This window comes from Staurois parvus, unplaced genomic scaffold (genome assembly GCF_062004578.1).
Source record: "Staurois parvus isolate SC_StPar_1 unplaced genomic scaffold, SC_StPar_1.0 ptg002073l, whole genome shotgun sequence".
Classification (NCBI taxonomy): Eukaryota; Metazoa; Chordata; class Amphibia; order Anura; family Ranidae; genus Staurois; species Staurois parvus.
Window position 1 is genome coordinate 264120 of NW_028319869.1, and position 18922 is coordinate 283041.

Below are 18922 nucleotides of genomic sequence, written 5' to 3' on the forward strand. Positions count from 1 at the left end.
ATCCTGTTCACTGGCCACCAATGTAAGGGAATCATTCTTCCCACTGACCACCAATGTAAGGGAATCATTCTTCCCACTGACCACCAATGTAAGGGAATCATTCTTCCCAATGACCACCAATGTAAGGGAATAATTCTTTCTACTGGATAGGGGGTCCATTCTTCCCACTGATCACCAATGTAGGAGGTCCATTCTTCCCACTGACCACCAATGTTAGGGGTCCATTCTTCCCACTGACCAACAATTTAGGGGCTCCATTCTTCCCACTGACAACCAATGTAAGTGGGTCATTCTTTCTATTGGCCACCAATGTAGGAGGGTTATTCTTTCCATTGGCCACCAACATAAGGGGGTCATTCTTTCCACTGGCCACCAACGCAAGAGGTCATTCTTTCCACTGGCTAACAATGTAAGCGGCTCATTCTTTCCACTGGCCACCAATGTAAGGAGCTCATTATTCCCACTGGTCATCAAAGTAATGGGGTCATTCTTTCCATTGTCCACCAATGTAATGGGGTCATTCCTTCCACTGGCCACCAAGGTAAGGGGTCATTATTTCCATCAGCGAACAATGTAAGCGGCTCATTCTTTCCTCTGGTCACCAATATAAGGGTCTTCCAACTGACCATCAATGTAATGGGGATGTTCTTTCCACTAGCCACCAAAGGAAAGAGGTCATTCTTTCCATTGGCTACCAATATTAGGGAGTAATTCTTCTACTGATCACCAATGTAAGGGTGCCATTCTTCCCACTGATAATCAATGTACGAGAGTAATTCTTTCTGCTGGCCAACAACGTAAGGGGCTTATTCTTCCAACTGGACATCAATGTAATGGAGTCATTCTTTCCATTGGCCACCAATGTAATGGGCTCATTGTTTCTACTGGCCACCAGTGTGAGAGGGGTTCACTCTTTCCACTGGCCACCAATGTAAGGGTATCAGTAATCACAAATGTAAGACATTTTTCCCCAATAACCCCCGATAAATTGGTTTCAGAAGGGGTTCCCCAAGACCTTAAAATAGTTTCAAGGTCCCTCTGGTAAAAAAAAAAAAGGTTGAGAAAGCCTGCCTTACTAGGTTGTATCTGGATAACTGACCCTTCAAAGATTCTGGGCTTAGCACAATGTGCGTCTTACCAAAAAGTTTCTGGAGAACCTGCCCGTCGTACAGATCCTCAGCAAGGTCCTTTACGATGATTCTCTCCCCAACCAAAACGTCATTAATCCAGTCAACTAAGACCTAGGTACACAGAGAAACAAAGCCACACGCATTAGCAGCAGCCACATAAGAGAAATGTTTTTACTGGCTCAGGCGTTGGGAGACCTTTTCATGAGCAAGGAGAGCTCACCACTTCACAAGATAATGTGGACACTTTAGAGTTTGTTTTCTTTTATATTTACAAAAGATTGTTTAGGTAGCAAAAATCATAATCTATATGTAAAAGGCTACAGACACCATTAATAAGGCTTCATTCACACTTGTCATGCAACGCGGGGCACATAAAGTCGCATTACAAGTCGCAGCAATTTTAAAACATTTCCTGCACTATTTTGATGCTGCTTAGCCTCCCTAGCGGTCTGATTATGTCCATATTTCTGTGCTCAAAGCGGTACATTTTTTTGCATGGAAATACCATATATACTCGAGTATAAGCCGAGTTTTTCAGCACATTTTTTGTGCTGAAAAACGGCCCCCTCGGCTTATACTCGAGTCAACGTCTGCAGATGTCTAGCAGGGGGCGCTGCTTCTAAAGCCAGTGCTTCTCAAATAGTGGGGCGCGCCCCTCCGTCAAGGGGAGCGCGTACAGGGGTGGGCAGAGGGCTGCTGTCTCTTACCTGGCTCCCACGATGATCCATCCAGGGGGCGCTGCTCCTTTCGTCACTCCGGCCACTCCCTCCCTCGGCTCCGCCTCCTCACCGGTGATTGGCCGCCAGAACTGTAGCTCAGGAAAGGTACACAGGTGGCCAATCACGGACGAGGAGGCGGAGCCGAGCGGATTCGCGAAAATCGAGTGAGGGAAAAGCCGGTAAGTGTGCAGTGCAGAGGTGCTGCTGCAACCATATATGCTGGCTGCAGCAGCACCATACTGCAACAGGGGTCAGCAAGTGTCATTGGTGTCAGTGGGAGGAATAGTGCCGTATCATTGGTGTCACTGATACCAATGATGGGGCACTATTCCTCCCACTGACACCAATGATGGGGCACTATTCCTCCCATTGACACCAATGATGGGGCACTATTCCTCCCACTGACACCAATGATGGGGCACTATTCCTCCCACTGACACCAATGATGGGGCACTATTCCTCCCACTGACACCAATGATGGGGCACTATTCCTCCCACTGATACCAATGATGGGGCACTATTCCTCCCACTGACACCAATGATGGGGCACTATTCCTCCCACTGACACCAATGATGGGGCACTATTCCTCCCACTGACACCAATGATGGGGCACTATTCCTCCCACTGACACCAATGATGGGGCACTATTCCCCCCACTGACACCAATGATGGGGCACTATTCCTCCCACTGACACCAATGATGGGACACTATTCCTCCCACTGACACCAATGATGGGGCACTATTCCTCCCACTGATACTAATGATGGGGCTTATACTCGAGTCAATAATTTTTCCCAGTTTTTTGTGGTAAAATTAGGTACCTCGGCTTATATTCGGGTCGGCTTATACTCGAGTATATATGGTATGTTGTTTTTTTATTGTAGGCCTGTCATTTTTAGGAATAACTCACTGAAATCTGTCCAAACAAGAGTCTAGTAAACATCCCGGGTAGGATAAAATTTGAAACATGAAATAATAAATTATAATATAGTAAATAATCATAAAAAATATTATAATAATAATAAATGTAATTCAATAATATAATCAAACCAAAAACACTGAAATGTGAAATAGAGCGCCAAGTTTGCACATCACTGAGCTCAGTCGCAGAATCGTTTTCAGTGTCTGATGAGGAATTTCCCCCACAAATCATTATCACTCAATTCTGCAAGTGGTTCTGATTTACTATCGCTGTTCTCTAGCCGGCCTAAAACCGCTTTTGACCTAAAGGGACGCTTTTTGGACGCCATGGACGTTTCTCAGTTTGCAGGCAGAAAGAACAGTAAAAATGCAGGCAGGGCGCCGGACAAAGCACTCGGGACACAATGTATGTGAAATGGGTTGATACAGCAATGTTATACTATGTGATTTTAGTGAATTTAATGAATGTCCCTTTTACAATTTTCAAATTTCCCGCCAGTTCCGTCCCCCGTACGTCCCGACATCGCAGGGAATGGAACCCGGAAGACAGATGCCGGCATCGCTGGAGGACATTACAGGGGACACTGCAGGGGGGACATCGCAGGAGCACAGGACAAGGTAAGTGATCGAGGGATCCCGGAACAGCGCTGCAGTGTATTCCCGAATGTAGCTCGGGGTTACCGCTTGTGGTGCTGAAACTTTACCCCGAGCCAGGGGCGGACTGACCATTTGGAAATTCGGGCACTGCTCGGGGTCAGTAGGGGGCCCCATGATATGCCCCTGGTACCTTTTTCATAGGCTTTTTTGAGTTTAGGCAAGGACACAGGGGCCCCATGATCCCCTATTGCCTGGGGGCCCCATGAGTTGTCAGTCCACTCCTGCCCCGAGCTACCCTCGGGAATACTGCCGGGGAGGTTAATGACAGGGAGTGTAAAGTCACATCAAAGTCGCATTCAAAACTGTACTTTGGAGTCGCACAAGTGTGAACAGAGCCTAAAATAACTTAAAGATCAACTGCACCCAAAACTCTTTTTGTGTTGGTCACCGAGGGGCGTCATCTAATGGCTTCATACATCACTCAGTCGGGGATATCCACACAAAAATTCCCAGCACCCCGCCAACATTTTGTAGCTCTTACAAGGCCACATGATGGTGTCACACTTCCTCAAGTGGTACTTTATGGAATGGAGAAAAGGAAACATTTTTTGGAGAGTCAAATTTGCGAGAGAGTGACACCGTTTTCACCAATTTTCCTGGGATAAAAGGGAGGAGACAAACCCACCAATGCCCACCCATATTGGAAATCCCATATGCATGCTGCCATGGCTGAACAGCGGGGAATGGTGGTGTGGTACTTTAATTGTCCCAGCCTATAGGAAAAGAAAGTATACAATCCAAAAACACACGTTCCTGCGTTAAAAATGTATATAAATTGGTGCTGCAGGGACCGTCGGCTGGAACCGAACAGAATCAGCAAGGGAGAATGTCACCAGCACACCGAGGATCACCAATATGGGTCCAAAAGGTTTAATAAAAGATCACATGGTTACAGCAAGGCAACATTTCGGAGTTTTGCAGAACCCCTTCATCAGACATTGTCACATGCCTGATGAAGAGGTCCTGCGAGACTCCGAAACGTTGCCTGATCACATGCCTGAAGAAGGGGTCCTGCGAGACTCCGAAACGTTGCCTTGTCACATGCCTGATGAAGGGGTCCTGCGAGACTCCGAAACGTTGCCTGGTCACATGCCTGAAGAAGGGGTCCTGCGAGACTCCGAAACGTTGCCTGGTCGCATGCCTGATGAAGGGGTCCTGCGAGACTCCGAAACGTTGCCTGGTCACATGCCTGATGAACGGGTCCTGCGAGACTCGGAAACGTTGCCTGATCACATGCCTGAAGAAGGGGTCCTGCGAGACTCCGAAACGTTGCCTGATCACGTGCCTGATGAAGGGGTCCTGCGAGACTCCGAAACGTTGCCTGGTCACATGCCTGATGAAGGGGTCCTGCGAGACTCCAAAACGTTGCCTGGTCACATGCCTGATGAAGGGGTCCTGCGAGACTCCGAAACGTTGCCTGGTCACATGCCTTATGAACGGGTCCTGCGAGACTCCGAAACGTTGCCTGGTCACATGCCTGATGAAGGGGTCCTGTGAGACTCCGAAACATTGCCTGGTCACATGCCTGATGAACGAGTCCAGCGAGACTCCGAAACGTTGCCTGATCACATGCCTGATGAAGGGGTCCTGCGAGACTCCGAAACGTTGCCTGGTCACATGCCTGATGAAGGGGTCCTGCGAGACTCCGAAACATTGCCTGGTCACATGCCTGATGAACGAGTCCAGCGAGACTCCGAAACGTTGCCTGATCACATGCCTGATGAAGGGGTCCTGCGAGACTCCGAAACGTTGCCTGGTCACATGCCTGATGAAGGGGACCTGCGAGACTCCGAAACGTTGCCTTGCTGTAACTATGTGATCTTTTATTAAGCTTTTTGGACCCATATTGGTGATCCTCAATGTGCTGGTGACATTCTCCCTAGCCTATAGGAAAAGGACGTACCTTCATGAGTTCCTGTAATCTGGGGTCACTCCGGGAGTACGGGTCAATCATGGTCCTCACCTCATTCTCCTCTACAAATCAAAAGAGAAAACAGTTAAAGGGAATGTTCATACTTCCAAACCCCTCCCTCCCTCAAAACAGAACTTGCCAAGCATGGTGTCCTCTGGGTCCAGCTCAAATGGGATCGGATTAAGAGGCAGGTTGATGGCATTGATGCCTTCTTCTTGAAGCTCGGATACTAGGAGAACACAGAATTAACAGTCAGGGTTTTTTTTCTACCACTAGATGTCCTCAGTATGGTGGCCAGCATCATTCAACTAACATCCTCTGAGCCCAGATTGTCCTGGACCCACCCCCAGTCTGTGACTGGACAGTGAAAAGAGAAACAGAGCAGCGATTAGCTCATCTCTCTGTCATTTTACTCTCTCCACCTATCAGTGTGCATCTTAGCTCATGAACTAACTTGTGCAATTTGTGCTGCTTCTTCCTCTCACACCCCAGCCCTTCTGTACAGAGAGCTTGATATCACTCACATTCGGGTACATCCAAAACATTGGTTGCTTTCAAAAAATAAATGTATTGATGCATTAATGAATACAGAGCTGTATTAAATGGTGTGTTTGATTAATGCCTGGAGTTCAGATTTACATCCAGTGTCCTATATTAACTAATGTCCCTCCATCATACTCTGTTCTATTAGTACCCTACTCTGTCCGACACCCCAAACATTTTGGGCCCAAAGCTGTTTGGTGGCACTATATCAATTCTTGGGTGAAAGAACGATTTCCTGGCCTGCCATGCAAGTTTAAATCCAATGTGTATTCTTTTTGAACTGTGGTCTCCAAACTGAGGCCCAAGGGCCAGATGTGACCCTTTGCTTACTTTTAGCTGGCCCTTGGGGCAATATTACCCCTGCTATTGCACAGTTCCTGCCACTGACACCAACAGTGGAGCACTATTTCTCCCACTGACACAAATGATGAGTCACTATTCCTCCCACTGACACCAATGATGGGGCACTATTCCTCCCACTGACACCAATGATGGGGAACTATTCCTTCCACTGACACCAATGGTGGGGTACTATTCCTTCCACTGACACCAATGATGGGGCACTATTCCTCCCACTGACACCAATGATGGGGCACTATTCCTCCCACTGACACCAATGATGGGGCACTATTCTTCCCACTGATGCCAATGATGGGGCACTATTCCTCCCACTGACACCAATGATGGGGCACTATTCTTCCCACTGATGCCAATGATGGGGCACTATTCCTTCCACTGACACCAATGATGGGGCACTATTCCTCCCACTGATGCCAATGATGGGGCACTATTCCTTCCACTGACACCAATGATGGGGCACTATTCCTCCCACTGACACCAATGATGGGGCACTATTCTTCCCACTGATACCAATGATGGGGCACTATTCCTCCCACTGATACCAATGATGGGGCACTATTCCTCCCACTGACAGCAATGATGGAACGCTATTCCTCCCATTGATACCAATGATGGGGCAGTCTTCCTCCAACTGACACCAATGATGGGACACTATTCTTCCCACTGACACCAATGATGGGGCACTATTCCTCCCACTGACACCCATGATGGAGCACTATTCTTCCCACTGACACCAATGATGGGGCACTATTCCTCCCACTGACACCAATGATGGGACACTATTCTTCCCACTGACACCAATGATGGGGCACTATTCTTCCCACTGATACCAATGATGGGGCACTATTCCTCCCACTGACACCAATGATGGGGCACTATTCCTCCCAATGACACCAATGATGAGGCAGTCTTCCTCCAAATGACACCAAGTGGGTCCCTCCCACAGCTCTGCTCTCTGTACAGGCTATGTTCAGCACAATGATAATGTTGCGACTACATTTACAAGGTAATATCTGGGTTTGCAAAGGTATTTGGTGTACACAAAGTGGATTTATATCTTCTGTGGCTATAAAAGGAACATGCTGAAAAATGTTTTGGCACCCGGAGTTCAGCTTTACAGGCACCCAGTCCACTTTTCACCACCTTCATAACTTTAGAAAAAGACACAAATGTCACTTTAATTACATTTTCTTTTTTTTTTGGGGGGGGGGGGGGCGTCCTATGCTTGGGCCCCCGGCAAGCCAGCAAAGCCAACAGGCTACATTCTTGTGTAATTCTGAGTATTTTGTCAGGAAATGATTCTGCGCAGGAGCATCTTTCCCCCCCTCCATTATCTGCTGATGCACTGCCAAGCGAATATGCACACAGCCGAACATATCTCCGCTCCCTTCCCAGCGTGGAGGCGCAGCAGAAAAACAAAAAAAAAAAAAAGACTCATTGCAAAGGCCGGAGCGTTAATTTTCCCAAATAAACAAAATGCGTGGTGGAGAAGAGGATGATGTAAGGGACGCATGCGACGGTACAACCCAGCCGACCCTTCAGGTGTCACTGACCGACAGCCCAGGGACGAACGCGCTGCACTGCTGACCGAGAGACGATTAGGGAGCAATTATCAAACCACAAGAACGCATTAGAAGGAATCGTTCCTTAATGGTACATAAGAGCCTTGCTGATGTCTCTACTGGCCAAAGGCCAGGCGGAGGGGCATTGCATAATGTTGTCGTAACTACATTAAACATGGATACATACATTTGGCTTTATTATTTCCACAATTCATAAGAGGGCGTATCAATTTGCGACCACAGGCTGAGCTAAATATAGTCGCTTGCCCACATGGGATCTGGGGCATTCGTCCAATTCCCATCACAATCTACTGATAGGATCACTATTGGCAAACCCCGGAATTCCTGCCAAGCTGGCCGCAGCCTATTGACACTAGTGTGTAAAATGGTTGTAAAATGTCTTTCAGGGACAGACCGTGAAGGTGGCTACACATGGTAAGATTTTTTTTTTTTTAATGGACTGTTCACACCAACAGGCGCATGTTAAAGAGGAACTCAGGATATGGGGCATTCATCCAATTCCCATCACAAACTACAGATAGGATCACTACTGGCAAACTCCGGAATTCCTGCCAAGCTGGCCGCAGCCTATTGACACTAAGATGAACAATGCCTGCAAAATGTCTTTCAGGGACAGATAGTGAAGGTGGCTACACATGGTTAAGTTTTTTTTTTTTAAGGGATCGTTCACACCAACAGGCGCATGTTAAAGAAGAACTCAGGATATGGGGCATTTGTCCAATTCCCATCACAATCTACAGATAGGATCACTATTGACAAACCCTGGAATTCCTGCCAAGCTGGCCGCAGCCTATTGACACTAGCGTGAAAAATGGTTGTAAAATGTCTTTCAGGGACAGATAGTGAAGGTGGCTACACATGCTTACGTTTTTTTTTTAAGGGATCTGGGGCATTCGTTGAATTCCCATCACAATCTACGGATAGGATCACTACTGGCAAGCCCCAGAATTCCTGCCAAGCTGGCCGCAGCCTATTGACACTAAGATGAACAATGCCTGCAAAATGTCTTTCAGGGACAGACAGTGAAGGTGGCTACACATGGTTAAGGTTTTTTTTTTTTTAATGGATTGTTCACACCAACAGGTACATGTTAAAGAATAACTCAGGATCTGGGGCATTCGTCCAATTCCCATCACAATCTACAGATAGGATCACTATCGGCAAACCCCAGAATTCCTGCCAAGCTGGTCACAGCCTACTGACACTAGGATGAAAAAGGCCTGCAAAATGTCTTCCAGGGACAGATAGTGAAGGTGGCTACACATGGTTAAGGTTTTTTTTTAAAGGATCGTTCACACCAACAGGCACATGTTAAAGAAGAACTCAGGATCTGGGGCATTCGTCCAATTCCCATCACAAACTACAGATAGGATCACTACTGGCAAACCCCAGGATTCCTGCCAAGCTGGCCGCAGCCTATTGACACTAGGAGGAACAATGCCTACAAAATGTTTTTCAGGGACAGATAGTTAAGGTGGCTACACATGCTTAAGTTTTTTTTTTAAGGGATCTGGGGCATTCGTCCAATTCCCATCACAATCTACAGATAGCCCCAGAATTCCTGCCAAGCTGGTCGCAGCCTACTGACAACTAGGATGAAAATGGCCTGCAAAATGTCTTCCAGGGACAGATAGTGAAGGTGGCTACATATGGTTAAGTTTTTTTTTTAAAGGGATTGTTCACACCAACAGGCACATGTTAAAGAAGAACTCTTACTTTAAATTTTTGTTCAGTGTCCCCCATGTTCCTTTGTGCTTTGTAGCTGTGAAGTTGAACAGGGCGCCCCCCTATCCCCATGGCTACCCACAAGCAGACAGCTGATTGATAACTGGTGCTTGTCTTGGCTCCAAACACTTGCCCGAGACAAGAAGCTGCAAGAGGAACACAGAGGGACAGGAGGCAGATATGCCCGTCTGAATTTCTATTGCTGCTCCTTCAGCCAATTGCTGGTTATCAAGCAATCTCCTTGCTAGCTACGTTGCCGGATGACCACCCGGGCCAGGCCACCTGCTCTTTGTCAAAAGACTTCGACAGGGTGGTTCAGGAGCGAGCCAGTACGGGTGCCCCCATGGAAAACTGCTTTCCATGGGGGCACCCGCATAAGAGGAGGGAGCCAGGAATGCCAGCAGGGGACGTCCCGTGATAGGTTGCCACCTGTGCAATAAGTCCATCCGTGACATTTCCTGGCTACTAAATATTCCACGCTCAACTGTTAGTGGGATTATAACAAAGTGGAAGCAACTGGGAACAACAGCAACTCAGCCACCAAGTGGTAGGCCACGTCACATGACAGAGCGGGGTCAGCGCATGCTGAAGCGCACAGAAGTCACCAACTGTCTGCAGTCAATAGCTAAGGACCTCCAAACTTGGTGTGGCCTTCAGATGAGCCCAACAACAGTGCGTAGAGAGCTTCATGGAATGGGTTTCCATGGCCGAGCAGCTGCATCCAAGCCTTCCATCACCATGTGCAATGCAAAGCGTCGGATGCCGTGGTGTAAAGTACGCCACCACTGGACTCTAGAGCAGTGGAGACGTGTTCTCTGGAGTGACCAATCACGCTTCTCTGTCTGGCAATCCGATGGACGTGTCTGGGTTTGGTGGTTGCCAGGAGAACGGTACTTGCGCGACTGTATTGTGCCAAGTGTAAAGTTTGGTGGAGGGGGGATTATGGTGTGGGGTTGTTTTTGAGGGGTCAGGCTTGGCCTCCTAGTTCCAGTGAAGGGAACTCTTAAGGCGTCAGCATACCAAGACATTTTGGACAATTTCATGCTCCCAACTTTGTGGGAAGAGTTTGGGGATGGCCCCTTCCTGTTCAAACATGACTGCCCACCAGTGCACCAAGCAAGGTCCATAAAGACATGGAGGAGCCAGTTTGGGGTGGAGGAACTTGACTGTCCTGCACAGAGTCCTGACCTCAACCCCATAGAACACCTTTGGGATGAATTAGATCGGAGACTGCGAGCCAGGCCTCCTCCCCCGACATCAGTGCCTGACCTGACAAATGTGCTTCTGGAAGAATGGTCCAACCTTCCCATAGACACCCTCCTAAACCTTGTGGACGGCCTTCCCAGAAGAGTTGAAGCTGTTATAGCTGCAAAGGGCGGGGCCAACTCAATATTGAACCCTACGGACTAAGACTGGGGGGCCATTTAAGGTCATGTGTGTGGAAAGGCCGGCGGCCCAATATTGAACCCTACGGACTAAGACTGGGGGGCCATTAAAGGTCATGTGTGTGGAAAGGCCGGCAGCCCAATATTGAACCCTACGGACTAAGACTGGGGGGCCATTAAAGGTCATGTGTGTGGAAAGGCCGGCAGCCCAATATTGAACCCTACGGATTAAGACTGGGGGGCCATTAAAGGTCATGTGTGTGGAAAGGCTGGCGGCCCAATACATTTGGCAATATAGTTACGTATGTACAGTATGCAGGGGTGGACTGACATGGGCCCCCAGTCAATAGGGGATCATGGGGCCCCTGTATCCTTGCCCAAACTCAAAAAAGCCTATGAAAAAGGTACCAGGGGCATCTATGGGGCCCCCTACTGACCCCGGGCCCTTGGGCAGTGCCCGAGTTTCCAAATGGTCAGTCCACCCCCGACAGTATGGTTGTTTTTTGTGTGTGTGTGTCAGCTATGGGCAGATGGATGGAAATTGGGCATTTTTGATTATAGAGTGACAACAGCTGACACAGACCACTGGTTACGAGCCACTGATCTAAAGCATGCTTGCAATTAGGGGGTGCCCCCCCACCACTGCACCTGGGGCAGCTGCCCCTCCTGCCCACCCCTTGTCCTGGGTCTGGCTGCAAGGCAGAAGTGCTAACCACTATTATTATTATTAACCGCCATTATCTAACCTCTACTTTTTTTTTTCTACCGTAACTTTGCAAGTGGCCTCAGAAAAAGGTCACCTCTTCAGCTATTCAGAGCGTATCAAACAAAAAGCATCCCCGAAAACACAAAGTACGGCACCGTCATCCCTCCCATTATGCGCTAACGGTTCTCAATTTGTACCTTTCAGACCGACAGAATAAATCAAAGAAGAAAAAAAAAAACAAAAAAACAGGCAGCATCATTCACACCCCCGCTAAACGGACCAAAAAAAAAAAAACCCTTCAGCTTTGCATTCATCCTATAGAATGCAGCAGCTCGGAGTTGGACAATACGCGGTACATCAGACCTTGCGCGGAGTGAATGCCTATTGTTTTCAAGGCTTGCGTTGTTTTTGTCATTGTCGGCTACAGGTCGCCACATGCAAATGTGTAATAAACCCGCGTTACGAAAAGGGCTGTTCTTCCGAGCGGCGCATTGGCTGCCCTTTCGCCCCGATGGAAGCTGTGTAAAAGCTGTGCTGAACAGTGCATTGATATCATCAGCCCTCCCCCCCTCCCCTTGGCCCTCCGGAAAATGGAATAAAGACGCCAATGATGTCTTACCTTTAGTGCACAGCGCTCCGCAGCCCATTGTGTGAAGGATGAGGTTCGGGCATCTTTTTTTTTTTTTTCTGCGAGCGCGATACGCTCCGTTCTGATTTTTTTTCTTCGAATAAACTCTGTGAAGGCCACTTGGAAAAACCGTTGCCGATAGGCGCCGGGTCCCTGGCTGCGCTGCTGCTGCTGCTACGGCTGCGAGCTCTGCGAGGCTGGATGGGATAATTTAATATGGAGCCACAGGAGATTTGCGGGCAATCTGTAACATGATGTAACATGGCCTTCTCCGCCGCGCCGGAGACCATATATACCGATCTCTCTTTTTTTTTTTAGGTCACATTCCTCCCGGCGCAGCAAGCTGCAAGCATGTCCTGAATACAGATCGACCTGCGCTGACCGACCTGCCGAGATGAAATATTATTTGTATGGCATGAGCGGAATGCAACAGGCCTTCAAGGCTAAGTCCACCCAACGCAAAATGAAATCAGGGGCGGACTGACAACTCATGGGGCCCCCGGGCAATAGGGGATCATGGGGCCCCTGTGTCCTTGCCCAAACTCAAAAAAACCTATAAAAAAGGTACTAGGGGCATCTCATGGGGCCCCCCTACTGACCCCGGGCCCTCGGGCAGTGCCCGAGTTTCCAAATGGTCAGTCCGCCCCTGTAATGAATGCATCTATATTGTAGAAAAGTGAAAAATGGGCATTTATTTATTTATTTGCATTGGAGCCTGCAGTGCATTGCAACACAAATGCTCTGGATCCTGCAGAGTCTTCCTCCAGCTCAGGTACAGGCCTTCGGTGATAGAGCTGGTGGAAGTACCAATGGACTACAAGTGTGACGTCACCACGCATGTGCGCCACTGAGAACGACGCATCGACGATGCCATTCCAAAAGTCATTTTCAATATTTTGAAATCTGCACCTTTTATTAACCGTTTATCACCAATATTTAATAGGGTCCTCATCACTGATCATCAACATTTATGGGGCACTCACCACTGATCAGCAACATTTATGGGGCACTCACCACTGGTCACCAACATTTATGGGGCACTCACCACTGGTCACCAACATTTATGGGGCACTCACCACTGGTCACCAACATTTATGGGGCACTCACCACTGGTCATCAACATTTATGGGCCACTCACCCATGATCATCAACATTTATCGGGCACTCACCACTGGTCATCAACATTTATGGGCCACTCACCACTGGTCACCAACATTTATGGGCCACTCACCCATGATCATCAACATTTATGGGGCACTCACCACTTGTCATCAACATTTATGGGCCACTCACCCATGATCATCAACATTTATGGGGCACTCACCACTGGTCACCAACATTTATGGGGCACTCACCACTGGTCACCAACATTTATGGGCCACTCACCACTGATCAATAATCGTTATGAGGTGTTCACCGCTAACCATCAACATTTAAAAGAGCACTCACCACTGATCACAAACATTTATAGTGTACTCACCGTTTATCACCAACATTTAATAGGGCCCTCATCACTGATCAACAACCATCATGAGGCACTCACCACTGATCACCAACATTTATGGGGCACTCAACACTGATCAACAAAATTTAAGGGGGTACTCCCACTGATCATCAACATTTATGGGGCACTCACCACTGATCACTTATCTTTACGGGGCACTCATAACTGACCACCAACATTTAAGGGAAAACTCACCCCCAACCACCAACATTTATGGGACACTCACCACTGATCACCAACTTTTAAGGGGACACTCACCACTGATCATAAACTTTTAAGGGGACACTCACCACTGATCATCAACATTTACGGGGCACTCAAAACTGATTCCCATCATTTAAGGGGGAGTACTCACCACTGATCACCAACAGTTATGAGACATTTACCCCTAATCACCAACATTTAAGGGAAAACTCACCACCAATCACCAACATTTATGGTCACTCACCACTGTTCACCAACATTTATGGGGCATTCACCACTGTTCACCAACATTTATGGGGCACTCACCACTGATCTCCAACATTTATGGGGCACTCACCACTGCTCACCAACTTTTAAGGGGACACTCACCACTGATCATCAACATTTAAGGGGCTCTCACCACTGAGCACCAAAATTTAAGGGGACACTCACCACTTATCACAACTATTTATAGGGCACTCAAAACTGATCACCAACATTTATAGGGCAATCACCTTTGATCACCAACATTTAAGGGGGAAACTCACCACTGATCACAAACAGTTATGAGACCTTCACCCCTAATCGACAATATTTATAGGGAACTCACCACTAATCTTTATGGGGCACTCAAAACTGACCACCAACATTTATAGGGCACTCACCATTGATCACCTACATTTAAGGGGTGCACTCACCACTGATCAACAGTTATGAGACATTCACCCCAAATAACCAACATTTATAGGGAACTCATCACTAATCTTTATGGGGAGCACTCATAACTGACCACCAACATTTAAGGGAAAACTCACCATCAGTCACCAATATTTACGGGGCACTCACCACTGATCACCAACATCTAAGGAAGCACTCACCACTGATAACTAACATTTATGGAGTACTCACCATTGATCATCAGCATTTATTGGGAACTCACCACTAATCACAAATCTTTATGGGGGACACTCATAACTGACCACCAACATTTAGGGGAAAACTCACCACCGAACACCAACATTTATGGGGTACTCACCACCAATCACCAACACTTATAGGGCACTCACCACTGATCACCAAAATTTATGGGGTACTCACCACCATCTACATTTATAGGGCACTCACCATTGATCATCAACATTTATGAGCACTCACCACCAATCAGCAACATTTATGGGCACTTACCACTGATCACCAACATTTATGGGGCACTCACCACTGACCACCAACATTTATGGGGCACTCACCACCAATCAACATTTATGGGGCACTCACCACTGATCACCAACATTTATGAGGCACTCACCACCAATCACCAACATTTATGGGGCACTCACCAAAGATCACCAATATTTATGAGTGCCCACCAATCACCAACATTTATGGGGCACTCAGCATCGATCACCAATATTTATGAGCACCCACCACCAATCACCAACATTTATGGGGCACTCACCACTGATCACCAACAGTTATGGGGCACTCACCACCAATCACCAACATTTATGGGGCACTCACCACTGACCACCAACAGTTATGGGGCACTCACCACCAATCACCAACATTTATGGGGCACTCACCACTGACCACCAACAGTTATGGGGCACTCACCACCAATCACCAACATTTATGGGGCACTCAACACTGACCACCAACATCTAAAGGAGCACTCACCACTGATCATCAACATTTATGAGGCACTCACCACTGATCATCAACATTTATGAGCACTCACCACCAATTACCAACATTTATGGGGCACTGACCACCAATCACCAACATTTATGGGGCACTCACCACTGATTACCAACATTTATGGGGCACTCACCACCAATCACCAACATTTATGGGGCACTCACCACCAATCACCAATATTTATGGGGCACTCACCACCAATCAACATTTATGGGGCACTCACCACTGACCACCAATATTTATGGGGCACTCACCACCAATCACCAATATTTATGGGGCACTCACCACTGACCACCAACATTTATGGGGCACTCACCACTGATCACCAACATTTATGGGGCACTCACCACTGATCACCAATATTTATGGGGTACTCACCACCAATCAACATTTATGGGGCACTCACCACTGACCACCAATATTTATGGGGCACTCACCACCAATCACCAATATTTATGGGGCACTCACCACTGACCACCAACATTTATGGGGCACTCACCACTGATCACCAATATTTATGGGGTACTCACCACCAATCAACATTTATGGGGCACTCACCACTGACCACCAATATTTATGGGGCACTCACCACCAATCACCAATATTTATGGGGCACTCACCACCAATCACCAATATTTATGGGGCACTCACCACTGACCACCAACATTTATGGGGCACTCACCACTGATCACCAACATTTATGGGGCACTCACCACTGATCACCAATATTTATGGGGCACTCACCACCAATCAACATTTATGGGGCACTCACCACTGACCACCAACATTTATGAGGCACTCACCACCGATCACCAATATTTATGGGGCACTCATCACTGATCATCAACAACTCTGAAAACTGAACCTGGTAATGGTTAGATTTACCCCCCAAAAAATCGCCACTCTCAGAAACTCTGCTCCAACCTTTCCAGCCAAAATCCATATTTCTCTCCGCTACCTCACTCTGGTTTTAAATATATTTGTAATACGTTTCTGAAACGTTTACAATGTATCCATGACTATCATTTCAAACCCCTTTACATAAACCAAGTTCCAAAGAAACAAAATCTTGTCGTGTGGTTTTGCAAATCGGTGACACTTCATATTCCACTAAAACCCATCGTAGAAGAGAGACGACGAGCGGGGCAGAGTCTGAAACATAATAAAATCCTTTCAGAGGCATCTCAAAGAGGAATAAACATTATTCTGTATATCGCATTATCTCCAGAAACAAAACGGCGTAAAGAATCTGCACAAAGCATGCTTAAAAGGTTTTAGTCCAGAAAAGAGAAAATGTGATTACAGGCTGTAATCTCCATCATTGTCATCGGTAATTATATTATGGGATCCGAAAAACAAACCAGATACACGCTCCGCCAATACCGCACTGTTTGATGTCGGCTGCAGCTGGAAACTGCATGGCTGCTACAGATGATAAAGACGGCCATTCGAAGGCAAGCCTGTATTGGGGGCGAGGAGGGGGTCTGCTGGTTCCTGGGACTTTCAGTTTTCTGTTAGGCCCCTCAGGGGCGTGTACTGTGGGAGGGATGAGGGTGTGGATTGGGGGTTTCAGTATCTCACATGAGAGGTGAGGACAGTGAACAGTGAAAACCTGAATGTGGCCTGTGTCCCTTTCTCTACAGTACCCCAAACCTCCCTGTTGGACCAATAAGGAAGCTTGGGAGAAAAGCGGGGGCATGACCAAGTTCAACTTTTACAGTACAGTCGAGATTCGAACATAACTTCAGCTGCTTTTTATCGCTGGAGGCACCGATCGATTTGATTAAACACAACCTCTGCTTCAGGGGTGGACTGACAACTCATGGGGCCCCCGGGCAATAGGGGATCATGTGGCCCCTGTGTCTTTGCCCACATTCAAAGCACACCCAAAAAAGCCTATAAAAAAAAGGTACCAGGGGCATCTCATGGGGCCCCCTACTGACCCGGGCCCTCGGGCAGTGCCCGAATGGTCAGTCTGCTTTACTTATTCATTTCTTGCATCATACTCACAGTCTGACCCCATCTGATTGCTTAGATCGCCCATCCGATCTGCTCCGGCGATCCACTACACTCGGGTGCCGGTTTCTGTAGTGCCCATCCCGGCCTGCTATACTAAATGTGATACAATGACGCCGCACTCCTGACAGCCCGTGTTCTAGATTAAGATGGAAAGCAGCCTCAGCCTGGGCTCCTCCCAGGTCACCCTCCACTGACGCGTTTCGTCCTGTCCACAAGGCTTAGTCACAATCAGGGTCGGACTGACAATTCATGGGGCCACCGGGCAATAGGGGATCATGGGGCCCCTGTGTCCTCACCCACACCCAAAAAAGCATATGAAAAAGCCAATAAAAAAAAGGTACCAGGGGCATCTCATGGGGCCCCCTTCTGACCCCGGGCCCTTGGAAGTGCCTGAGTGCTCGAATGGTCAGTCCGCCCCTGGCTGGAGGCACCGATCGATTTCATTAAACACAGCCTCTGCTTATCATTTTTTTGCATCTCAGTCTGACCCCATCTGATTGCTTAGATCGCCGCTCCGAGCGCCCATCCGATCTGCTCCGGCGATCCACTACACTCGGGTGCCGGTTTCTGTAGTGCCCATCCCGGCCTGCTGTGCTAAATGTGATACAATGACGCCGCACTCCTGACAGCCCGTGTTCTAGATTAAGATGGAAAGCAGCCTCAGCCTGGGCTCCTCCCAAGTCACCCCCCCACTGACGCGTTTCGTCCTGTCCACAAGGCTTAGTCACAATCAGGGTCGGACTGACAATTCATGGGGCCACTGGGCAATAGGGGATCATGGGGCCCCTGTGTCCTCACCCACACTAAAATCACACCCAAAAAAGCCTATGAAAGGTACCAGGGACATCTCATGGGGCCCCCTACTGACCCTGGGCCCTCGGCAGTGCCCGAGTTCCCCAATGGTCAGTCCGCCCCTGGTCACAATACCAGCTGGGGCATGACTTACAACAAGTAGTGAGCAGACCGCCTCAGGTGGCAATTGGTGAAGGTATCACTACGGCTGAAGTGTCCGTACCGTACTCACTGCAGGTCAGCGTTATTGGCTGCTAGGATGCCGGCGGCTGAAATGCACAGTCATTGGTTGGTATGGTGAAGGCACCCACCTGCACCGTAGCAACCAGTGATGCTGTATGGCCAAGCCCCGTGCGTCCTAGCCTCCAATGATGGAGAGCGTTGTTGAAACATTGGAGGCTGGGCTACAGTGTCACTGGTTGGTATATTGGAGGGGGTGGGGAATGGGGTGGCATTTG

General features: G+C 48.1%; 1 protein-coding gene across 2 annotated transcripts in view; it reads right to left on the reverse strand.

Moving 5' to 3' along the window:
- Nucleotides 1–18922, reverse strand: part of PARVA (parvin alpha) — a 115054-nt gene that overhangs the window by 45913 nt on the left and 50219 nt on the right. Inside the window, exons 1-4 of one of the 2 annotated variants that reach the window (XM_089664859.1) lie at nucleotides 12263–12656; nucleotides 5481–5570; nucleotides 5333–5403; nucleotides 1139–1241 (exon numbers count right to left, since the gene is read on the reverse strand). In XM_089664859.1, the coding sequence (XP_089520985.1) occupies nucleotides 1139–1241; nucleotides 5333–5403; nucleotides 5481–5570; nucleotides 12263–12290 (292 nt within the window). In that variant the 5' untranslated portion in view covers nucleotides 12291–12656. Of the gene's footprint in view, nucleotides 1–1138; nucleotides 1242–5332; nucleotides 5404–5480; nucleotides 5571–12262; nucleotides 12657–18922 lie in introns of those variants that run through there. The other variant, XM_089664858.1, reaches the window with a different exon arrangement.